Below are 19,255 nucleotides of genomic sequence, written 5' to 3' on the forward strand. Positions count from 1 at the left end.
ACTAGGCAAAGTAGGACCCACCATCAGCGAAAGCCCAAGTCCTTGCAATCGTGAGCCCATTGTTGGTAGCCTCTCGAAAGGCAGACGGAACTTTCTCCCTCTCAGAAAGGTCAGTCGCCATGTACATCAACCAGTACGCATTGAATCCATTTTCGTAGTACGAGACTCTATTCAAAACAAGCTGCATTCTTCTGGTCTTCACAAACCCATCTTCCGCTATAACTCCATGGTTCAGGAAGATGAACAAAAGAGCCCCAAAGAAAACCATACTCAAATGCTTCATCTTTCTTCTTTGTTTTTTTTTTTTTTTTTGGCTTTTCTGAGAACTGGAAAATGTGTGGGTTAGACCACCACAGGGGATAATTTCTCTGGTGTGGATGAAGGTGATGGCCTAGGCTTCCTGGTTCCTCAATTTGGTGAGAAGTGGAGCTTGGTGAAGGCCTGGGCTTCCTGGTTCCTCGATTTGATGGAATTCTTGGTCTCTGCTAGTTTGGATCCATGGCTCTCTCTCGCTCGCTCATTCCAAGCTGGGAGTTGGGCTGTGGAGCTTGGTGAAGGCCTGGGCTTTCTGGTTCCTAAAGTGCAAGGCCCCGCATCAGGCTGGCTTCACAGAGCAACGATCATTTCCCGTTGTCGGCGGTGGAAGGATAACGGGTCGACGCCACTCAGATCCATCATGACCCGCTAGGTAGTCCCAATTGAACCAACGTGTTTTCATATTTACTTTTTCTTCTTCTTTTTCTTGTCTTTCAGAGAGAGAAAGACTAGATTTTTATAGAGAGAGAGAGGGGGTTTGTGGTCTTTTTCTGAAGAGGTGAAAGAGATCAGAAGCAAGATAGAGGCAGAGAGAGTTTTGGTTTTTTTTTGTGACTTTCTTGTAAGAGGATAGCAGAGTGAGAGAGAGAGGACGGAAAGTTTGAGGTCCGCGAAGGTTTTCTGGAAAAGCCCAATGAGGGAGGTTCTGGGTTCTTGGGTTGTGCAGATTCACGGTGGTGAGATGAAAAAAATGAAAGAGAACCGACATAGCTTTTCGTGTCGATTCCCACAGACGGCGCCAAATGTTGATGCATAAAACCAGAGGGGTCTTGGAACAACGTAAATCCGACCGTGAATCTGCAAGAAAGTAAATAACACAAGATGTATTGTGGTTCACCCCCAATGTTTGGGCTACGTCCACACTGATATTGTATTTCTCTGAGAGGATTGTGAGGGAGATGGAGCTTTTGAGGGTGAGAGAGCTCTTCCCATGGCCTAAGAATTGGCCTCCCTTAATGAGGAGAGTGAGGGGTCCTTTTATAGAATAAGGGCTCCTCACTTATTACATATTTGCCCCTTCATTTATTACATAATTACATTTGAGTCCCCCGAGTATTTATACGAGATCTAAATACGGAGACCCTAAGTATGGTACAAACAGAATTGTTGGATTGGTGGATAATGAATTGATACTGAAAGTTTCGAGGATGAAATTTTATAAGGGGGGAAGAATGTGAAATCCCGTTCCTGGATTTCAATATTGTAAACTATGTATTTGTATTAACAAGATTTTATATTATTTTCTGGAATTTATATTAAATTTTATTAAATTTTGGATTTTAATTAAACTAATTACGAAGTTTTAATTTTGGTCAGTAATCATTAAAAATCCCTGGACTTTATGAGGTCACACTAAGTATAATTGGATAGAGCTTGATCCTACGAGAGCGTAGGCGAAAACTATTCCCAAATCGGAGTTGAAACGAAGAAATTAGAGACGTTTTAGTTGTTAAAAAAAATTAGATGCTGCTAGATAGTAGTAGGAGAGAGGGGAAAAGAGAGAGAGTTGCGGGAGAGAAAAGGAGGGAGAGTGACCAATCAAAAAGGAAGAAATAAGGGGAAATGAGGGAAAAGATGAGGAGAGAACTAGCCAACCCGGTTTCTCCACCCAACCCTATTTCATGTCCTCCGTTCGAGGTGGTTTCAGTGTTTATGGAAAGCTCTCGACGAGCCCAACATCTCTGTGGTGTTAGATTTCTAAATTCTTAACCCAATTTTACAAATCGAAGCCACAAAGTTCCGGTTTGTCCGGTGAGTTTTCCCTTTTTTTGGTGATTTCGACAACGATTACCGTTGATCACCACCACCAATAGATTCCCCTTAACCCTAGGAGCAAGGCCCAAGCATTGGATGAGGTGTCGGAGTTCGTTTTGGCGATGAATCGAGAGCACCCATTTTTAGGGTTCCTGACGGATCGATGTGGTTTTCAGGTGTTTCCCGGTCGAATTGGACTTCAGCCTAGGTATGACAATTATTCCCCTAGATTACTCAACATTTCTGTAAAATTTGGTAATTTTTGAAATTAGTCAGAAAATTGGGTTTCCGTTCGTAAGAAACCGCCACATGCAGCAGCATGTGGCCAGTGGCCCAACTTTGTCTTTCTAGGCTAAATTTGATACCCCAAATCCATATGTGACATCTAATTGACGAAATCCTATCATTTGGACATATTTTTGTAGAGGCCGCCACTTAATCATTCTAACAATCGACGATCCAACCGTTAGATCGATACCAAACTTTAATATACGTAATATTTGAGGACCTTAGGAACTTATGGATTGGAAACCCGGTGGGCGGATCTTCCTGATTGATCTACTAGGTTTGATTTTGATCAAAATGTTCTTAATCGTTCTTGAATACTAAAATTAGTATTACTATAGACTAAGTAGGGCTTAGTGAGCCTATATTGGTTAGTGAGCTATCCCAGGTAATACATACCTCAGTTTATGTGTATGGGATGCCTTATTGTGATATAGATGTGTATTTTTCTTCTTGATAATATGAATGACATGTATGGTAACTATTATGACAATGTAAGCCTAGAATCCTATTAGAAGTATTTTGTAGAACTTGTATACTTGTGTGACATGTTAGTTAGTGGTCATGAGAAATTAATAGTGCAGGTGATTACGTTGTAAGTCGTAGGGGTTGAGATAGGGTAAAGAGGTTGTGTGTTGGTCTAACTGCACCATGCAACAGTGGTATATGGATGGTCATGTTTGGTATATCCGCGATGGGTGAACACTGTATGCACGATTAGATTATGCCTATTGTTTTGCTTAGTATATCCGCAATGGGGGACCATATGCATCCTAGGGGTGATGAGGATTAGTTGTACTTGGTACATTTCGATAGGTGATCATATTTTAGTTGGATTATGTTGAGTGGTTCAGAATTCCTACTTTTGCTCATTTCCATAAGGTTAGTCCGACCCTAGATTCGAGTGAATAGGAATTGCTCATAGTAGACGTTGTGTTTATAAATTAGAATTATCATGTTATTACTTGGAATCCAGGTAGGGAATTATGTAGAATTCCTTTATTAAATTTTGTGAATTGATATGTGATCTTATTGATTGATTAACATAATTAAATGTTAATATCGTGCATCTTTACTTCTTGGAATTGATTAATTGGAGTGATTGTGGAATGTTGTTGGATATGATTGTTATTACCATTATCAGATTCGTTGACCAATGTGGCTAGAGGATAATATTGTGCTTCGTTGGTTGTCTTTGAGATGTTGCATTGTGACGACCCGTCTCGAATTAAAATATATCTTATCCCCGAAAGCGTGGAAATGAACTAGTTACTTCACTTCCTATTTTCTTGGGTCCAATTAAAATTTGAGGATTGTTTTTGGACCCAAATTGCATGAGCCTAGACTTGCAACCCAATAGGATTTGAGGCAATTTAAAAATTGCCCAATCCAGACACACACATACACACGTGCTCCTTCTTCGTTCTCTCTCACTTTCTCGAACTCTCTCTGTCCATACAACCTGAGCTCACAGCTCCCAAATCCTTTCAAAACTTCACAAATCGAGTGTAAGGTTAGCATTATTATGCTTCCCTCAACCTCACAAGTCGAGTCGTACCCTTGGTTTAAGGATAGGACTGGTAGAACTTGAGATACCGGAGTTTCGGCAAGGAGTGCAATTTTCTCTGACGTGATCGCGAAGGTTTTAGCTAGTTTTGAGACTTAAGAAGGTATTTTTCTAGCTTCTCAGGCATGTTGGAGTAATTTTGAAGTAGTTTGGACGTCAGGATAATCTTACACGTGGATTTTCAGGTTTAGCCGAAATTACAAGGAATTTTCCGACTATTTTCCGTCGGTTTTAGTTGTTCAAAGTGGTAAGAATATGTTCTACTCGTTCAGAGCTTCATTTTGGTATAAGTTTCATGAAATTCGGTTGAAAAATGAAGGAGATATTAAAGTTTAAAGATTTTCCAGTTTCCGGTGACACAGACGGCGGCAGGTGACCGAATCCGACGAACCATAAGAGAAGAAGGCGAATATTCCATCAATTTTGACGGAATAAACCTAACGACGTCAGGTATATTTAATGGAATATTCTATTATTTAACAAAATATTCTTTAACGGCGTTAAAGATTTCGTCCGTGTGCCAGGCACGTGCCTACGCGTAGTTGGCGCGTGTGGCCGTGCCTTGGCTGGCTCGTGAGACATCGGCAAAATTTTCTAAAAATATGAAGATGTTCGTGGTGTTGAGTAAGCCACAATGGAATATTTAAACACCCCAATTGAGCAACGTATGAGAAGTTATTATATAGTTTTGGTTATGTACTTAAAATTAACGTTAAAATAATTGTTTCACATATAGGTGAGATGTTTCCGGAGGATGAGCGTAGTCAGGCAAGATACGAGGGTTATGACCTTGCCACATATCAGTGAGTGGGCTTTTGGTTTTCAATATATATATATATATATATATATGCCTTACGTTTTCCCCATGAAAATTGATTTAAATGATTTTGCGTTTTAGATGCCATGTCAAATGTTTTATATTTTAGAATATGCATTAGTAGTTATGTATGTTAGTATTTGATGCTGCAGACGCTCATGTAAGTTCCAGATGAGTATATGTATTGATGATTGTGAGTTGCATTATGATGGTTATACATAGAGGCATTTAGAGCTCATAAACCTGCATCCTGGTGTTAGTGCTCCCGCCCGTGGCTAGGGCACAGTCCTTCACGTGATGTTCACCTTCTGCACCGCACGCTCACCTTGGATCCAAGTTTGGTGCACAGCCCTGTCGTACAGACCACAATAGGTGGTTCCGACTCATAGGTGGCCCTCGATTTATCGCACAACCTTCACGTGATCGTAGCACTTGAGCATATTTATTACACCCAACCCTGTCGTACATACCACACTAGGTGGTTCTGACTCCTGTGCAAGCATACTTGATGAGCTATAGGTTCAGCCGTACAGGCCACACTAGGTGGATTCGGTTGACATATCACTTTACATTGATTTATTTCACCTGATTTACTTAATTATTATGCTGGGATATTTGACACAACATATATCTGGATTTCACTATTTTCGAGTATGGTTTCTGTATATGTACGTATGCTAGTTTCTGGGAAATTATACTGGTTTTACAACGAGGTGTTATACTTTTAGAAAGAGAAATGGTTTTGAAAAGCTTTGTTTTTACCCGCTCACACTTTCTATTTTGTGCCCTCCCCAGGTTCTAGGTAGGCGTGTTTGTTGGTGGCTTACAAGGAGTCCACGGCGATTCTAACAGACTATAAATAATGTAGGATCATCTCTCTGGTATTGTATAATTAGTACTTGACCTGCTGGACTGCACTTAGGTTACCTACACTCTGAATAAGTGTAACTATACTTAAATATCTTCTCTCGCACTTATATATATATATATTAGTATAATGTAAATTAGTTAGTTTGGTTTTTGTTTACTCTCACTTTCATATCACTATCACTTTCGCACCACGCACTGATCAGATCATATTTATATATATTTTTACTTCGAATTCACTCGTCTTTTCTTAGTTAGTTCCTTACATTTTTGAGCTATTTACGTTATTTTTGTGTTTATAGGATTTGTTATGCAAAGAAAATAAAAATAGAACAAGTGAAATTTTATGTAATAAATTCGTCAAAAGCAAATTTAAATTACAATATTGCTAATCCATTGTAAACCAATATTTAAACTATATATTTCATCCTTTTATATTTTTTTTCTTGTCTAATTTAGTTGGAAGCTTTAAGTATTTATGATACTTTTGATTTATTGTGTTTGTAGGAGAAGAAAGAAAGCCAAGAGAAAAGGCAGCAAGGCTGCCAGAAAGAAAGAATAAAATTGAAGGAGCAAAAACGCAGAAACGTGAAAAAGGGGAGCTGCTTTGGCAGCTGGTGAGAGACAGGTCAGAAACAAAAAGAATAATAAAAAGAAGAAGAGAGATGCTGTCTTTGGGCAGCTGGCAAAGTGGAAGGAGCGGGAGAATGCGAAAAAGAAGAAAGGAATAGCTGCTTTGCAGCTAGGGGACTTGGAAAAAAGAATAAAAAAAATAAAATAAAGCTGCTGGGGCAGCTGAAAAGAAAGAGAAAAATATAAAAAAAAAAGAAAGGAAGGAACAGCGGAAAAGTTAGCAAAGACGGATCCAAGAGATAGGTGAGGACGGTGCGAGAATAAAGGAGGTGAGACGAACGAGTGAAAGAGGGGTCTGGGAGCGGGAGAAAGGGGCTGCCCTTTGGGCAGCTCGCAGAGACGCAGGAAAGAGAGAAATAAGGAGGCTGCCTTGGGCAGCACGGGGTCAGCGAGAAGAAATCAGCGCGAGGGGAGAGAACGGCAGGCGCAGGAACGAGAAACCAACGGCACAGAAAGCTACCCTTGGCAGCGTGGGCACGAAAGCAACAGATCACCTTCTTTCGGTTTAATCTTTTCAAACTTCTATTTTATTTTTGTTTTAATAATGTGTAATTAAATTTATTTTGGCTAGAGGTTAATTCAAAGCCATGAATATATTTGTAATATGAATTGATTACCTTCGGTTGTGATTTCATAAGTTGTGATTTCAATTTACTTATCCGTTCGTATAAAAATTGATTTGTGTATGTTGGTTGAGAGTGCACGCTTAATTTACATGCATGAATTTGATGCTAGAATATAAGTGAATTTCACCTAATCGTTATGAACTTATTTTTCACAAGTAGTAAAGGTTGCTAGTCACAATCACGTTAAGTAAATTCTTGGCAAGAGTATCATGCTTTTCATAGTTACGAATGCCTCGTCAATGCTTATAGTTTTCACAAAGTTTAATGATCTTTGATTGTATCTCTATTGTGCTTTTCACGTAGGGGACTTTTGAAGAATGTTTTGAATTGTTGTATGCGTTTTCCCGTCCAATTCAATAACTTAAGGAAAACTTGAAGATTAAAAAAGTGCTATTCACGGTTAATCTGAAGTGTTGAAATTCACAACTTATTGAAAGAACAATTGAAAATCAATTTAGGTTGCATATGTGTCATGTGTGGAGAAAAACCCTCTAGCTAATCCGTCATTTATCATTTTACCTTAATTTTATGTTTTTGTCAATTCTGTAATTTAATTAAGTTTAATTTACTTTTCATCAAAACCAAACACCCATCCATTATTAAATTATATTATTTATTTAGTTTTCTTTATTGTTAGTCTTTTAATTTAATTTCCGTCCATTTCAGTTCCTAGTGTTTAATTTAATTGTTTTCATTATTTTGAGTCATTTTAAGTGTGTTTCGAGTTATTAGAGTTTTTAGCCTAGTTTTGTGTCCTTGAGTCTTATTTAATATTTTTAAGTTAATTTAATAGATTAGCAATCCCTCCTAATCCCCGGCCTAGAACGATACCCTACTTACATCTATACTACAATTGTCAAAAAGAGGGTTTAATTTGTGTGTTAACTTATTTTACGCATCACGCACATGGTTATGTCACCCTCAAGTGACGACCAACACGCCTCGATTTGGGTCGGGGTGTGTCAGTTTGGTATCAGAGCCTAGGTTTGGCAATCCTGCATATTTTGTGAGTATTCTAATTATTTTGGTGTCTTCTGTCAAAACCATGCCACCTCGTAGAGAGCCACGTACTTTAGCTAAGTCTAGTTTCCCCGATACTACTCAACTTGGGGAAGCAATTGCCAATGCCATTCAATCTTGTGTCCGGACATGCTTTTATTTTCTTACTTTAAAGGCGCAATGGGGTTAAAAGATCCGTTAGGCATGGAACAATATGGACATTGTGGCAACTATTCAAAAATGGAGCATTTTTATATTAGGAAAATAATACACACAAACATACACCTATTTTAATTTTTTACACAGCCTTGTTTACATCCAATTGGATTTATCGAATTTGGTGGCTACAAATAAAGGAGGGTTGTGAGAAGCTAAAAAAAGTAAAAAAAGCACCACCCTTCATTTAAAGATCAATTAATTATAAGTTAAATAGTTACATCTCGTGTTATTTTCATGACAACATCAACAATTAAATCACAAGCATACGGTTGGGTTGTTTTGAATTTTGTGAGCGCTCAATTTTTGGTGATATGAGTAAGGCCCCGTTTGGTTTTGTTTTTTTGTTTTTCACAAAAAACTGCTTCACTTTAAAGTTAAGCAGTAAAAAAGTGTTTGGTAAAAGTAAAATATGTTGCTTATTTTAAAACAATAACCTCTAGACATCAACTTTTAAAAGCAGCCTGTAGGTTGCTTTTAAAAGCTGCTTTAATAAAAAGCAGAGTTGAGCCTGTAATACATATTTCAATTGTTGTAATACCTTCATTAATATTTTAAAAATGATATTATTTTCCTTCCACACACATTTTATTCCTTAGAGAATAAGTAACCGTTACGACCTACTACTACAAACACTAACATTACACTATCAACGCCATTACCACCACTATTGTTGCCAACACCACAATCATAACCGCAACCGCCACCACTGCTGCCACAACCATAACCGCCACTACCGCCATTGTCACCATCATCATTGCCACTACCGCCACCACCACCATAACCACCACCACTGCCACCACAACCACAATCGCCACCACCAGCACTACCACTGCCCCTAGCACCAATGTTACCTCTACGCCCTAACCACCACATCCTACTATTAGCACCACAAACATACCTCCACTATAACCACAACCGCCACCATAACCACAACTGCCACCACCGGCATTACCACCGCCCCTAGCACCATTGTTACCTTTACACCACAACCACAACTACCACTACCAACATTACCAACGCCCCTAGCACCATTGTTACCTCTACAACCCAACCACCACATCCCACCATTAACACCACCACCATACCTCCACCATTACTGTTATCATCACCACCATCGCAACCACTACCACCATTACCACCATTGTCTCTGCCACTACTGTTGTCTCCCCACTTCTACTACTATGTCCATTTTGTCATTGTATACAATTATATTACTTCTACATTAAAATTTACCAAACGCTTTTACACTGCTTTTTTTACTCACATCACTTTAAAACTACAATTTACCAAACGCTCATCTGTTTTATTTTACAGTTGATTATTCTTCAAGCATAGCTGAAGCAATTTTTTTTTTTTTTTAAAACACAGCAATTCCAAAATGACCCTAGGTTCTATTGAGTGACTTTTGTCCATTTTAGTTTTTGTAATTTTTTTTTCTTAAAAGGGGACCAGTTAGTGACTTTGCCACAGCAGCCCCCTTTCGAGACCGAGGCATTTCAGCCACCCCTGGCCACCATCGTGTGATTCATCAATGCCAAAAATCAAACCAGGACATGCCATGTGAAATACAGGCCCATAATTCGTCTCCAATCACTGTACCCCCCTTGGTGGTTTAGTTTTGTCATTTTATGTACTCGTTGCTTTTGTTATCAGCTTGTTGCTTTTGCTGTCTTGAAACAAAGAAATAATCGCAAGCGCACAAAATTACAAATGAAGAGTGAAACATAAGTAAGACATTGGGGGGTAAAACAAGAACATAACAAAACATGTGCTCGAAATGTCTTGGTGTCGAAAATTTGAGTTAACATTCACCAGAACTGAAATTTGCATCAGAAATAATAAAAAATTCAACTTCACAATAATCGTATTTACTGTTCTTGTTAAAAATGTACCAGGAACGAAAACAACGGGATTAGGGTAAGAAGTGCGAGTACAAACTATTATACATGTACTGCCACTCGTCGACACTAACGAGTAATGACCAGCAGAAAGGGTGCAACTTTTTTCTACATACAAAACCTCACAACATACAGATTACAACTATGTGCACACCCTTTCTCACAAAAATTAAAATTAGAGGGAAAGGACAAAAAGAATAATCAAATTGATCAACTACTTCCAAACTTCCTAATCCGTAAAAATCAAATTCGACTATTAAATCCTCGCAACCATTGTTATGTTCGAACTATCTGTGGCTTCTGGTGGGGGCTTTACATACTTCCCTATTGCTTTCTGGTGAGTCCGCCTTTTTATTCTTTCTATTTTTTCCTTACTTTTCTGCTTCCTCTTTGCTTTCTGCTTATGCCGTAAATGTCTCTCTTTTTCATACATACCTTGCCAGAAGACCTCGCCTGTTAATGGCCACAACCATCGCCTTGTGGGGTGCTCAAGATCTGATTCCTCAGCCAAGTCTTCGTCCATGCTCTTTAGGGTGGAGTATGAGAACCATTTGATGCACATATGACCCTTCCTGCTCTTAAACCTATGCTGTTCCTGCATCACACCAGTCTCATGGTGCACATATACCATCCGCCTCGCACTGTGGTACGCCCAAACATTTATGAGTAACTCAAGAAGCCGTGAATAGCAACGTTTGTCCTACAATTTGCAGATGCACACGTGAATACAATAACCCCAGGCAAAAATTTTATCAGTCGAAGAAAAATGATAAAAGCGGAAGCAAATTACTTTTGACAAACTCAAGTAACAGCGGCCACTTGAATGGTGTTCATCATACATTTGTGCATCCATTGCATCCACAAACATTCTGCACACCCAACAGTTCATGTTAAAATTTAAAGAATAGCTTTCACAGTAGATTGTATGGTAGAGCATTTATGTACATACACAAAGTGCAATATTTCTTACCTAGAAAACATTACAAACTCTAGGAAGGACTTCGTTGGCAAAGCCCAGCTATGCATAACAGACCATGTGTCCCCATCCACTGGCATGCGTGGTATAAATTCCAAATCGTACTTTACGCCATACATCCTTTTAAGAGCCTCCGAAAAAGCAAACCTTCATTTACCATGTGGAAAAAATGAGGTCAAAAGATCCTCTAACGTACATTTGAGAGAGAGAAAGGGAAGGTTCTGACAAGAATCAACTAAAGCATCACCAGTCTTACTTGCAATTTCCAGCATTTATACTATCACAGAATGACCAAAAATCTTGTTTCAGAGGATTTCGTGGATCATTATCCATGCGCGCCCAAAAGTAGAGTGCGTCTCCATGCCTTCGTGTTTGAATAGCTTCTAACAATGCATTTTCAGCTATTCCAGATAAAGAAACCTGTCCCAAATCCCATTCCCTATGTTAGATACAAAGGATCCTATATAAACAAAGAAAACGCAGAAAGATGAAAGGAATTCATTGCTTTGTTTAGTCATTTTTCATTTAGAGACAGATCTCCAAGAATACCCCAAAAATGGAATACCTAGGCACATGCTGCTTAATTTGAGTTATCAGAAGATCGAGAACGTTTATCATACAACTTCTTTGTCGTCACTTTCTTTCTTTGTGGATTTTATTTTAAAGTGACAAGACTCATGCAACATTTGTAAGGGAAAGTAACAACATTTAGCATTTGCATGACAAGATGAAGTATGCATTGTTGCAACACTTTTATTCCTTTAAAAACAGAATGAGATTAAGAAAGCCATTTTTACCTCTCACACACTCCTCTCAATTTTCGGCCGTCGGATCGAAGGAATTGAAGAAGATCAATAGACAAAAACTAACAAGGGTGTGTGGGAAGTAAAAATAGGTGTGTGAATGGCACTATCTTTAAGAAAACATGTTTCAAATCTTGCTAGATGGCTAAGATAAATCTTGCTAGATGGCTAAGATACTGTTATTATGTGATACCTCTTCTACCCTGAAAAGGCAAAAACGAAAAGGAATATGAAAGCTAGAGCTTTTACTGGTTCCAAGGTTTGTTGACAGGCCCAATGAGGCCTTCCTACATGCCACGAATATAAACTGATATGCTCCACTATGCAACTTCCAACAAGATCAACAGGTTAAGACAAAGATGCAGATATGGGTTTTTTCAGGTACTCGGAAGTTTGTTGAAATCATTTGTACAAATGTGAGGCATAATGAATACATAAACATGAGAGAGAGAGAGAGAGAGAGAGAGAGAGAGAGAGAGAGAGAGAGAGAGAAATCCAATACCTTCCTTGCTGTTATTCTCCATGACTGAAACCCTATCCATGCATTCTTATGTATACGGTCAATTTGGTTTGCAATGGCAAAGAATGCTCCATATTCACCAAGTACATCTCGATAATAAGGGTTATTAAGAAGTGGAAGACGAGAAGGTGCATCAACATCATCAGCCCTAGGTCTTCGACCTTTAGTGGACTACAAGAATTTAGTTTATGCAACAGTCAGAGGAAAAGCTACAAGAATCCCTAATAAATTGACAGCGAAAAAACTGAAAAAAAAGTGGCAACACAAATTGTGTAGTTTTTCAAATCAATGTGTTTCGGGCAGAACAATTGCACGGATGCATGCATATAATGTTCAACTAAGTCTATAAAATGAATACAAGAAGACACAACAAATTGGAGAACTTACCAGCCCAAGTCCACGATAAAGAGATGTAATGTGTAAGAAGGGCCAGGTTCCCTCCCCAGCGTAAGGTTCATATATACACAACGGTTGGCCTGTCCTTTCAAGCTCCCCTTCATCCCTTTCATGCAAATCATTCCTGGAGCGATCAGTCCTTTTGGCATTTCGATACACTTCCTCCCATGTTCCATGGGATTGATCACTTCTATCCTTTAACTGCACAAAATTTTAAATTGTGGGTATATATAACTGGACAAAGCTCCAATAGAAAAATAAAGGAGGCCCATGAATTGGTTCAATACATAAGGGAAAATAAATAATTTACTGCACACAACGGCCCTCACCATTTCTTCCTCTCTTCTTCTCTTGGTACTATCCATCTGAATGTATTTTTCTTCCTCCCATACACTATATATAAATGAATAATTGATTGCAGTGGTGCCATTCAACCTCTCCTCTCGAGTACGGTTATAATCCTCCTCAAAATCATCCAAAAATGCATGACTTCTCAAATTTCTATCTGAATATGTTGAATTTGATACTGCTTCAATTAAGTGCCATTGCCATTTTTCTTTCAATTTGGGAGGGATTTTTGCAACAGCCCTGGGTGGTGCAACTTCTGATGGGAGAATGAGAACATTTTCAAGAAGCAAAGCATATCCTTCGACAGTTTCAGACACCATCAAGTTTTTGCCAGTACCTCTCCCTATTGAGGCAATGTTGCGAGCTAGAGGTGATAACTTTCCTTTTGAAATAACTTGCACCAGGATTTGCGAAAGGACCCTGATATTTTCCTTTGGGAAAAGGTAGCCATTCACTCTATCATCAACCTGATTGTTAATGCCAATACAGTTAATAGTCCTCTTCCAAAACAAAATTTTGCAACAATTAACAATCCAAAATTCAACAAGAAGGAATCATTATATGGCAACACGTTTTATGCCCCACATTTCAGTAAATCCGTCATTAGATTCTACATGCCCTAATTCTACAGTTCCAGATAAGCTTAGCCACTTAACACTAAAATATACGACATAGTGGATTCTAATGTTCTACATGCCCTAATTCTACAGTTCCAGATAAGCTTAGCCACTTAACACTAAGATATATGAAATAGTGGATTCTAATATTAAAACTACATACAATCTAACAAGACCTTTCCTCAAGGTCCGAGTCCATTGGTTGAAAGAATGCTCACTCAAAGGAGAGACTTTAACGATATAACGGGACTTTTGCCCTTGTTTAGTTTTGTATGCCAGATAGGGGACAAATTTCTGAGACTTTAAGAGCACCATGTCGAAGGGGACAATGTGTCCAAGAAAAAGAAAAAAATCAAGAGGATGTTGACCTAGTTGAGTGGAAAAAAGATAAATACAGATTAATGTATGATGAGCATAGAAATATTAACAGTGAAAAGGATCTGTGTTGAACACCATCCCAAGCACTTGTTCCTGATTTAAGTTTCAGTTGAACTTAAACTCAAGGTTATGAATAAAACAACAACAGCCAAGCCTTATCCCACTAAGTGGGGTCGGCAGTATGAATCCTAAAATGCCACTGCGCTCGGTTTTGCACCAAGTCTTCCATTATAATTTTTTCATGAAGATATGAACTTTGATCATTTTCCAAGACCTACGAGTCTGTAGAGTCAAGAAAAAAAGTATTAAGAAACATACATATTTCCTGATCATGGAGAGATCTGGGGCAACTATTGGTTTCTCAAGGCACATGGCTTTGATTAAAATGTCTGGAAATGATTGCTCTTCAAGGAAGGATCCATATATCACAACATCAGATATATTTAGAACGCTGTCTGCATCCATATCAACAGCTACATGCTTCACAATGCCACTCGGGTACTTCAAATTGTGGGCAATGGCCTAAGACCGCATCAACCAATAAGAAGCATACATAACATATCGTCAAGCTTACTATAAAGAAATAAATCCATCCCCACACAATTTGAAGCAGAGTTCAGTTACACACCTCAACAACCGAACTATAGTTACTTGTTGAGTCTCCACTCAAAACAATGATTTTGAGATGAGAATAAGAATTGTTAACCCATGAGGAATCCTCCAGAAGCGGTAATACAGCTTGTAGAACAATGGAATGCTCCAGCCACAAGCCCCTATACAAAAATTGGCTTCCCACAATTGTAACTACAACGTCTTCAGACTCAAAACCCATCTTGGTACGCAGATTATTTTTGTCTGAAGCCAATAAAGAATCTTCCTTGCATGCTTCAGCAGGAGAACCCGGAATAACAAAAAAGTTTCCAGCATCAAATACCGAGTAAATCATCTGTGTGAGTAAAGAAACCAATCAAACTTCTGGAAATTAGGACAATTTTAAAACCAATGATAGCATGGGTTTCAAGTCAGAGTCATAATTGTCTAACACTATCACATCTACTATTTTTAAATGATTGGTTTTATTGGATGATGGTTACCACTCAACGTTCAGTGCTTGTTTAATGGTACCGATTCCCTTACTGATAAGACATCTGACCTCAATATAGTGAATGTTATATGGAGTCCAGCTTCACTTATTTTAGTAAATTCTTCACTTCCCTTGATATTATGCAAAATGATAAGACATATCCCAAGTATAGGAGGATTACACTCCACCCCTTTTTAGTACAAGTCTGTTAACAGCAGTCTTTGGTAGATGATTTGTAATATCTCAAAACCTTGAGGGTGCGGAATGTGATTCCTCCTTTTCCTTCTCCCCTACAGTAATTTGAAGAGCTATGGCCTTGGCAGTTCAAGTCCAAACTATGGCAATATAATGGCAAGCAACTACCAAACAGAGGACCATAGAGGACCATGAAGGAGACCAAATGAACACAGTAAATCACTCATTTAATGCGTATGATATCGTGATAGAAGAACCATGGAGGAGTCTAGACACAACCTTTTCATGTGTATGATCTTGTGATAGAATGATAATCAACAATATAACAAGTGTTATAAAATCACACTGGTCAGATAAATCTTACCAGCAGAAAATGATTTGGGAAGACAACAACTGTAGATCGGTTGAAGAGTCTTTTCCAATCATTTAAAAGTTCAGTCTGCCTATTTGAAGAGTACTTTCTTGATCGAGCAGCAAGTGCTTGTTCATGTATAGTCCATATTATAGGTAAAGACTTGAAAGGCTCCTGCAAAAAACTGTGACAAGTAAAATCATTCACGTTGTTTGATAGAGAAGTTTCTGAAGGGAAGAACACCAAAGCAACAACTACATTTAAGTACACACAAAAGCAAATGGCAGTCTCAAAAGAAAGTAACATGTTCAAGTGACGTTGATAATTAGGAAGTCAATCATAAATTTTAAAGTAACTAAATGATATATCTTACCAAGAAAAGATGCCCTTTGCTTCAAGAGAGTTCACAAGTATGCCGTTATAACTGCAAGATACATATGTTTTGATCAGATTCAACCATCACTAGATCCCATTAACTGAACCATGGCCAGTAACGTTGGCTTATTAAACAATAAGTAAACAAAATCAACCAAAGTGGATGTAACATCCAGTCACAAAGTAACATAATTTCCCAGGAAATTAAACTGATGTTACATATCCTCACAACGGGAAACTAGTAATTCATTCAAACAAAATAGAATCCTGGTGTGAGAGCATCTCCAATGGTGCTAGCTTCTTTTTTTCCCCTATTTTAGCTAGTCATTCACTCCAACGCTAATTTAGCTAGTCCGTCAAGTCCAATAGTATTTTAGCGTTGAATATTTAAGTGTTATTTCATAAAAATTAAAAATCATTTTAATAGACAAATATCCAGATATGGAAGACCCGGTAGAAGTCTAGAAGCAGCGAACCATCTTCTTTGGTCAAACTCTCTCTGGTCCATCCTCAACTTCTCCTCCCTCTCTCATTTCCTTTCCCTTCTCCCACTTTCAATTGATTTCACTTCAAAAGGATCTATATCCAAACATTAATCATCCTTTTGTATCTATCTTTCTTAATTTCCAAATCTTACGGCTACCAAATCCATTTCCAGATCTGATTGTACCAAAACCATCGTCCTCCACCGTCCATGCCGTCAGACGACTGAATATTCGTGTAGTCTCCTTGAGTTTCATACACTTCTCGTCGTTGTGCAGAAAACAGCTGGTGTGCGAGCGTACAATGAAACAACATTAAAAATTTAAAATAAGTTTAGCTAGCCTTGAATTTCTCTCTCCTCCTCGCGACATCTAGCGAGCAACTGTTCAAAAAACTAAATTTTCTGCCAAGATAGCTAGCCTGTTGGACTTCATTTTTTCTTAGTTTGGCTACATTTTCTGCTAAAGTAGCTAAAAAGCTTCATTTAGCTAGCACCGCTGGAGATGCTCTGAGCATGGGCTTTGGTCCCAATGTAGCATATAAATACTAATACTAACTCAGCTTCAGAAGTAAATAGGATTAAGGATGTAGCATACAAACGATAAGAAAAAAAAAATATGAGTATTATACGAACATGAAAGGCTCATGTAAAGAACTCATGCTCATATTTCTCTAATGCTCCAAATGAGGTCAAACAAACAAAACATAAGTGCTAGTTGAAGTGAGAAGATATTCTACATTGTTGCATTGAAACGAAATTGTAATAAGTCCACAATATGTCAGTCTACATTAAGCATGAAGACATACTTTAGCCAGTCTACATTAAGCTCTGGCTGGTCACTGGTTTGGATAATGGTGACCGGAACTCCTAGAGCTCTCCAAATGTCATGCACAGGACCATCTTCAATTGAATAAACCTGCGGCAGTATAAACAACATGACACAAAAAACCATCACATACAAAAGCATTAAACTGCCATATAATCTTCAATAAACACAGAATTTATTGTAGATACTTATAGTGCAAAGACTACTCGTAATCCATGAGACATGCATGTCCCTGGTGACAAACTAAATTCGGAGTTAAATCTTTCAAAAAGCATCCATGTCAAATTACCGAAAGTGTGTATCCAATCTCCCGCAATGCAGCTGCAACAGTCACCATCAGTAACTGTTGTGAATCAACCGACAGATCGGCAAAAACCTTCAGGTAATAAAAGAACGAAAGCAGAAGGCCAACAAACGAAAACAAATCAGTAAAGAAACAGAGTAAGCAAGCACAACGTCATATGAAATCCAATATGTCAACACATCCCAGCATGCAATACATTCCAAGTACAAGAAGCCAAACTCAAAACACTGATCCAAAACGAAACACAACATCTGGAAATCATTGAAAGTTGTCGAAAAAATCGAATACTTACGAGTGCAAGCTGAGGTTTTCTGTACCCAAAACGTTGCTGCCGTGTCCAGTTGAAAGCAGGAGAGAGACTAGCCTCTCTAGCTTCCTTCTGAAATTTCTCCAGAAGCTTTGAAGGCTCAAATCTAATGTCTTCCCCAAAATCCAACAACCCCAACTCCTTCAAGAACCTCAAATTCTCCGACCTCAATCCCACATTCTTCATCAAATCCCCTGACTTTTCGTCTTCAACCACCGAACCAGGCAAGTACATTTGGAACAGCACCACAAAGAACAGAAACACAGCCACAGTGCAAATCCATTGGAAGTAATCCAGCCTCTTCAGGAGCAGAAACCTTGAAAACTTCGATCTGGGTCTCAGCAAAAATGGGCTTCTGCCGTTCGATGAAGACCGCAGAAGTGGGTCCCTCTTCAATGGGACCCCACTTTCCAACGAACCCATTTCAGCTAGCTTCTCGTTCCCATGGATTCACACTGAAAAAGCTTCAATCTTTACACGATCACATAAAAAATCAGAGCTTATTTCTTTAACCAGGTCAAAAATCGAAAACCCACCAAAGCTTTTTATGCCAATTAAAGAACCCACAGAGCTTTTTTTCTGGAAATCGAAAAACCCAGAAAGTTTTATCAGTCGTTTACAGATAGGTATCGATGTCTATCGGGATTTCAGAAAAGCGTTGTTGATCAAAGGAATCTTGTGAAGTAAGTACAAAGAGAGGTCAGAGATTTTTGCGTAGGCTGAAGAAGTAGTGAAGGTGAGAAATTCGTGTTTGATATTTACGTGACTTTGAAAAGAGAATTTTTTTTATTTTTTTTTTATTTTTTTTTTTGTGATCTAAGAAAAGGATTGCTGTCCTTGCCGCCGCGTGAACTATAAATTCGGGCCAAAATATGATTTAGGTGATTCTCTGTCTGTACGTTCCTTTTTTATTTTTCTTTTTTCATATGTCGAAAATTACAAAATATCCCTAAGTTTTCTAAGATGTGTCCTAAGACCATCTCCAACCCTTGGGCTAAAAGTCAAATTTTTTAGCCTAGAAAATTTAGCTTTTAGTCCAGAAACATCTTTTCTGCTCCAACCCTTCTACCCTAAAATTTTAGCCCGGAATTATTAAAGAATGAAATTAGCCTAAATTTTTTTCTTAAATCAATTTAAAAAAATAAATAAATATGTAGATTATTGTAAATTAATTTTATGAACATTTTAATCTAAAAAAATTTAAATTCCGATAAACATTTCGCATTTAGCCCGGGGGGAAAGCTGGGGGGTATTTGGCCCAGAAATAGCATTTGGTATTTAGCCTAAAATTTTAGCATGGGTTGGAGAG

At 38.3% G+C, this 19,255-nt stretch overlaps 1 protein-coding gene and 1 long non-coding RNA gene across 3 annotated transcripts; one reads left to right on the forward strand and one right to left on the reverse strand.

Moving 5' to 3' along the window:
• Positions 1–1,960: 1,960 nt before the first annotated feature.
• On the forward strand, positions 1,961–5,783 carry LOC126629690 (uncharacterized). The gene is made up of 5 exons (XR_007625832.1): positions 1,961–2,278; positions 4,108–4,169; positions 4,270–4,372; positions 4,659–4,725; positions 5,535–5,783. It is a non-coding gene; the product is annotated as an uncharacterized LOC126629690 (long non-coding RNA).
• Positions 5,784–9,865: 4,082 nt separating this feature from the next.
• Positions 9,866–18,738, reverse strand: LOC126630581 (uncharacterized). 2 transcript variants are annotated; one of them, XM_050300707.1, is made up of 14 exons: positions 17,932–18,737; positions 17,625–17,711; positions 17,316–17,425; positions 16,024–16,074; positions 15,663–15,834; positions 14,648–14,965; positions 14,338–14,541; positions 13,006–13,491; positions 12,668–12,877; positions 12,263–12,451; positions 11,214–11,377; positions 10,952–11,104; positions 10,772–10,850; positions 9,866–10,681 (listed from the first exon to the last, which is right to left on the reverse strand). In XM_050300707.1, the coding sequence occupies exons 1-14, from the start codon at positions 18,367–18,369 to the stop codon at positions 10,238–10,240; spliced, it is 3,105 nt and encodes a 1,034-aa protein (XP_050156664.1). In that variant the 5' UTR covers positions 18,370–18,737; the 3' UTR covers positions 9,866–10,237. The 2 variants fall into 2 exon arrangements, with proteins under 2 accessions (XP_050156664.1, XP_050156666.1); XM_050300709.1 differs by lacking the exon at positions 17,625–17,711 and having other exon boundaries at positions 17,932–18,738.
• Positions 18,739–19,255: the final 517 nt, after the last annotated feature.

This window comes from Malus sylvestris, chromosome 7 (assembly GCF_916048215.2).
Source record: "Malus sylvestris chromosome 7, drMalSylv7.2, whole genome shotgun sequence".
In the NCBI taxonomy this organism is placed as follows: Eukaryota; Viridiplantae; Streptophyta; class Magnoliopsida; order Rosales; family Rosaceae; genus Malus; species Malus sylvestris.

Excerpts from the sequence above, each read along its gene's own strand:
- LOC126630581 (XM_050300707.1), bottom strand. The coding sequence starts at position 18,369 with ATGGGTTCGTTGGAAAGTGGGGTCCCATTGAAGAGGGACCCACTTCTG. Across the intron at positions 17,426-17,624 it reads AGATTGGATACACACTTTCG|GTTTATTCAATTGAAGATGG; the intron begins GTAATTTGACAT and ends ATACTGCCGCAG. Across the intron at positions 14,542-14,647 it reads ACTATAGTTCGGTTGTTGAG|GCCATTGCCCACAATTTGAA; the intron begins GTGTGTAACTGA and ends ATGCGGTCTTAG.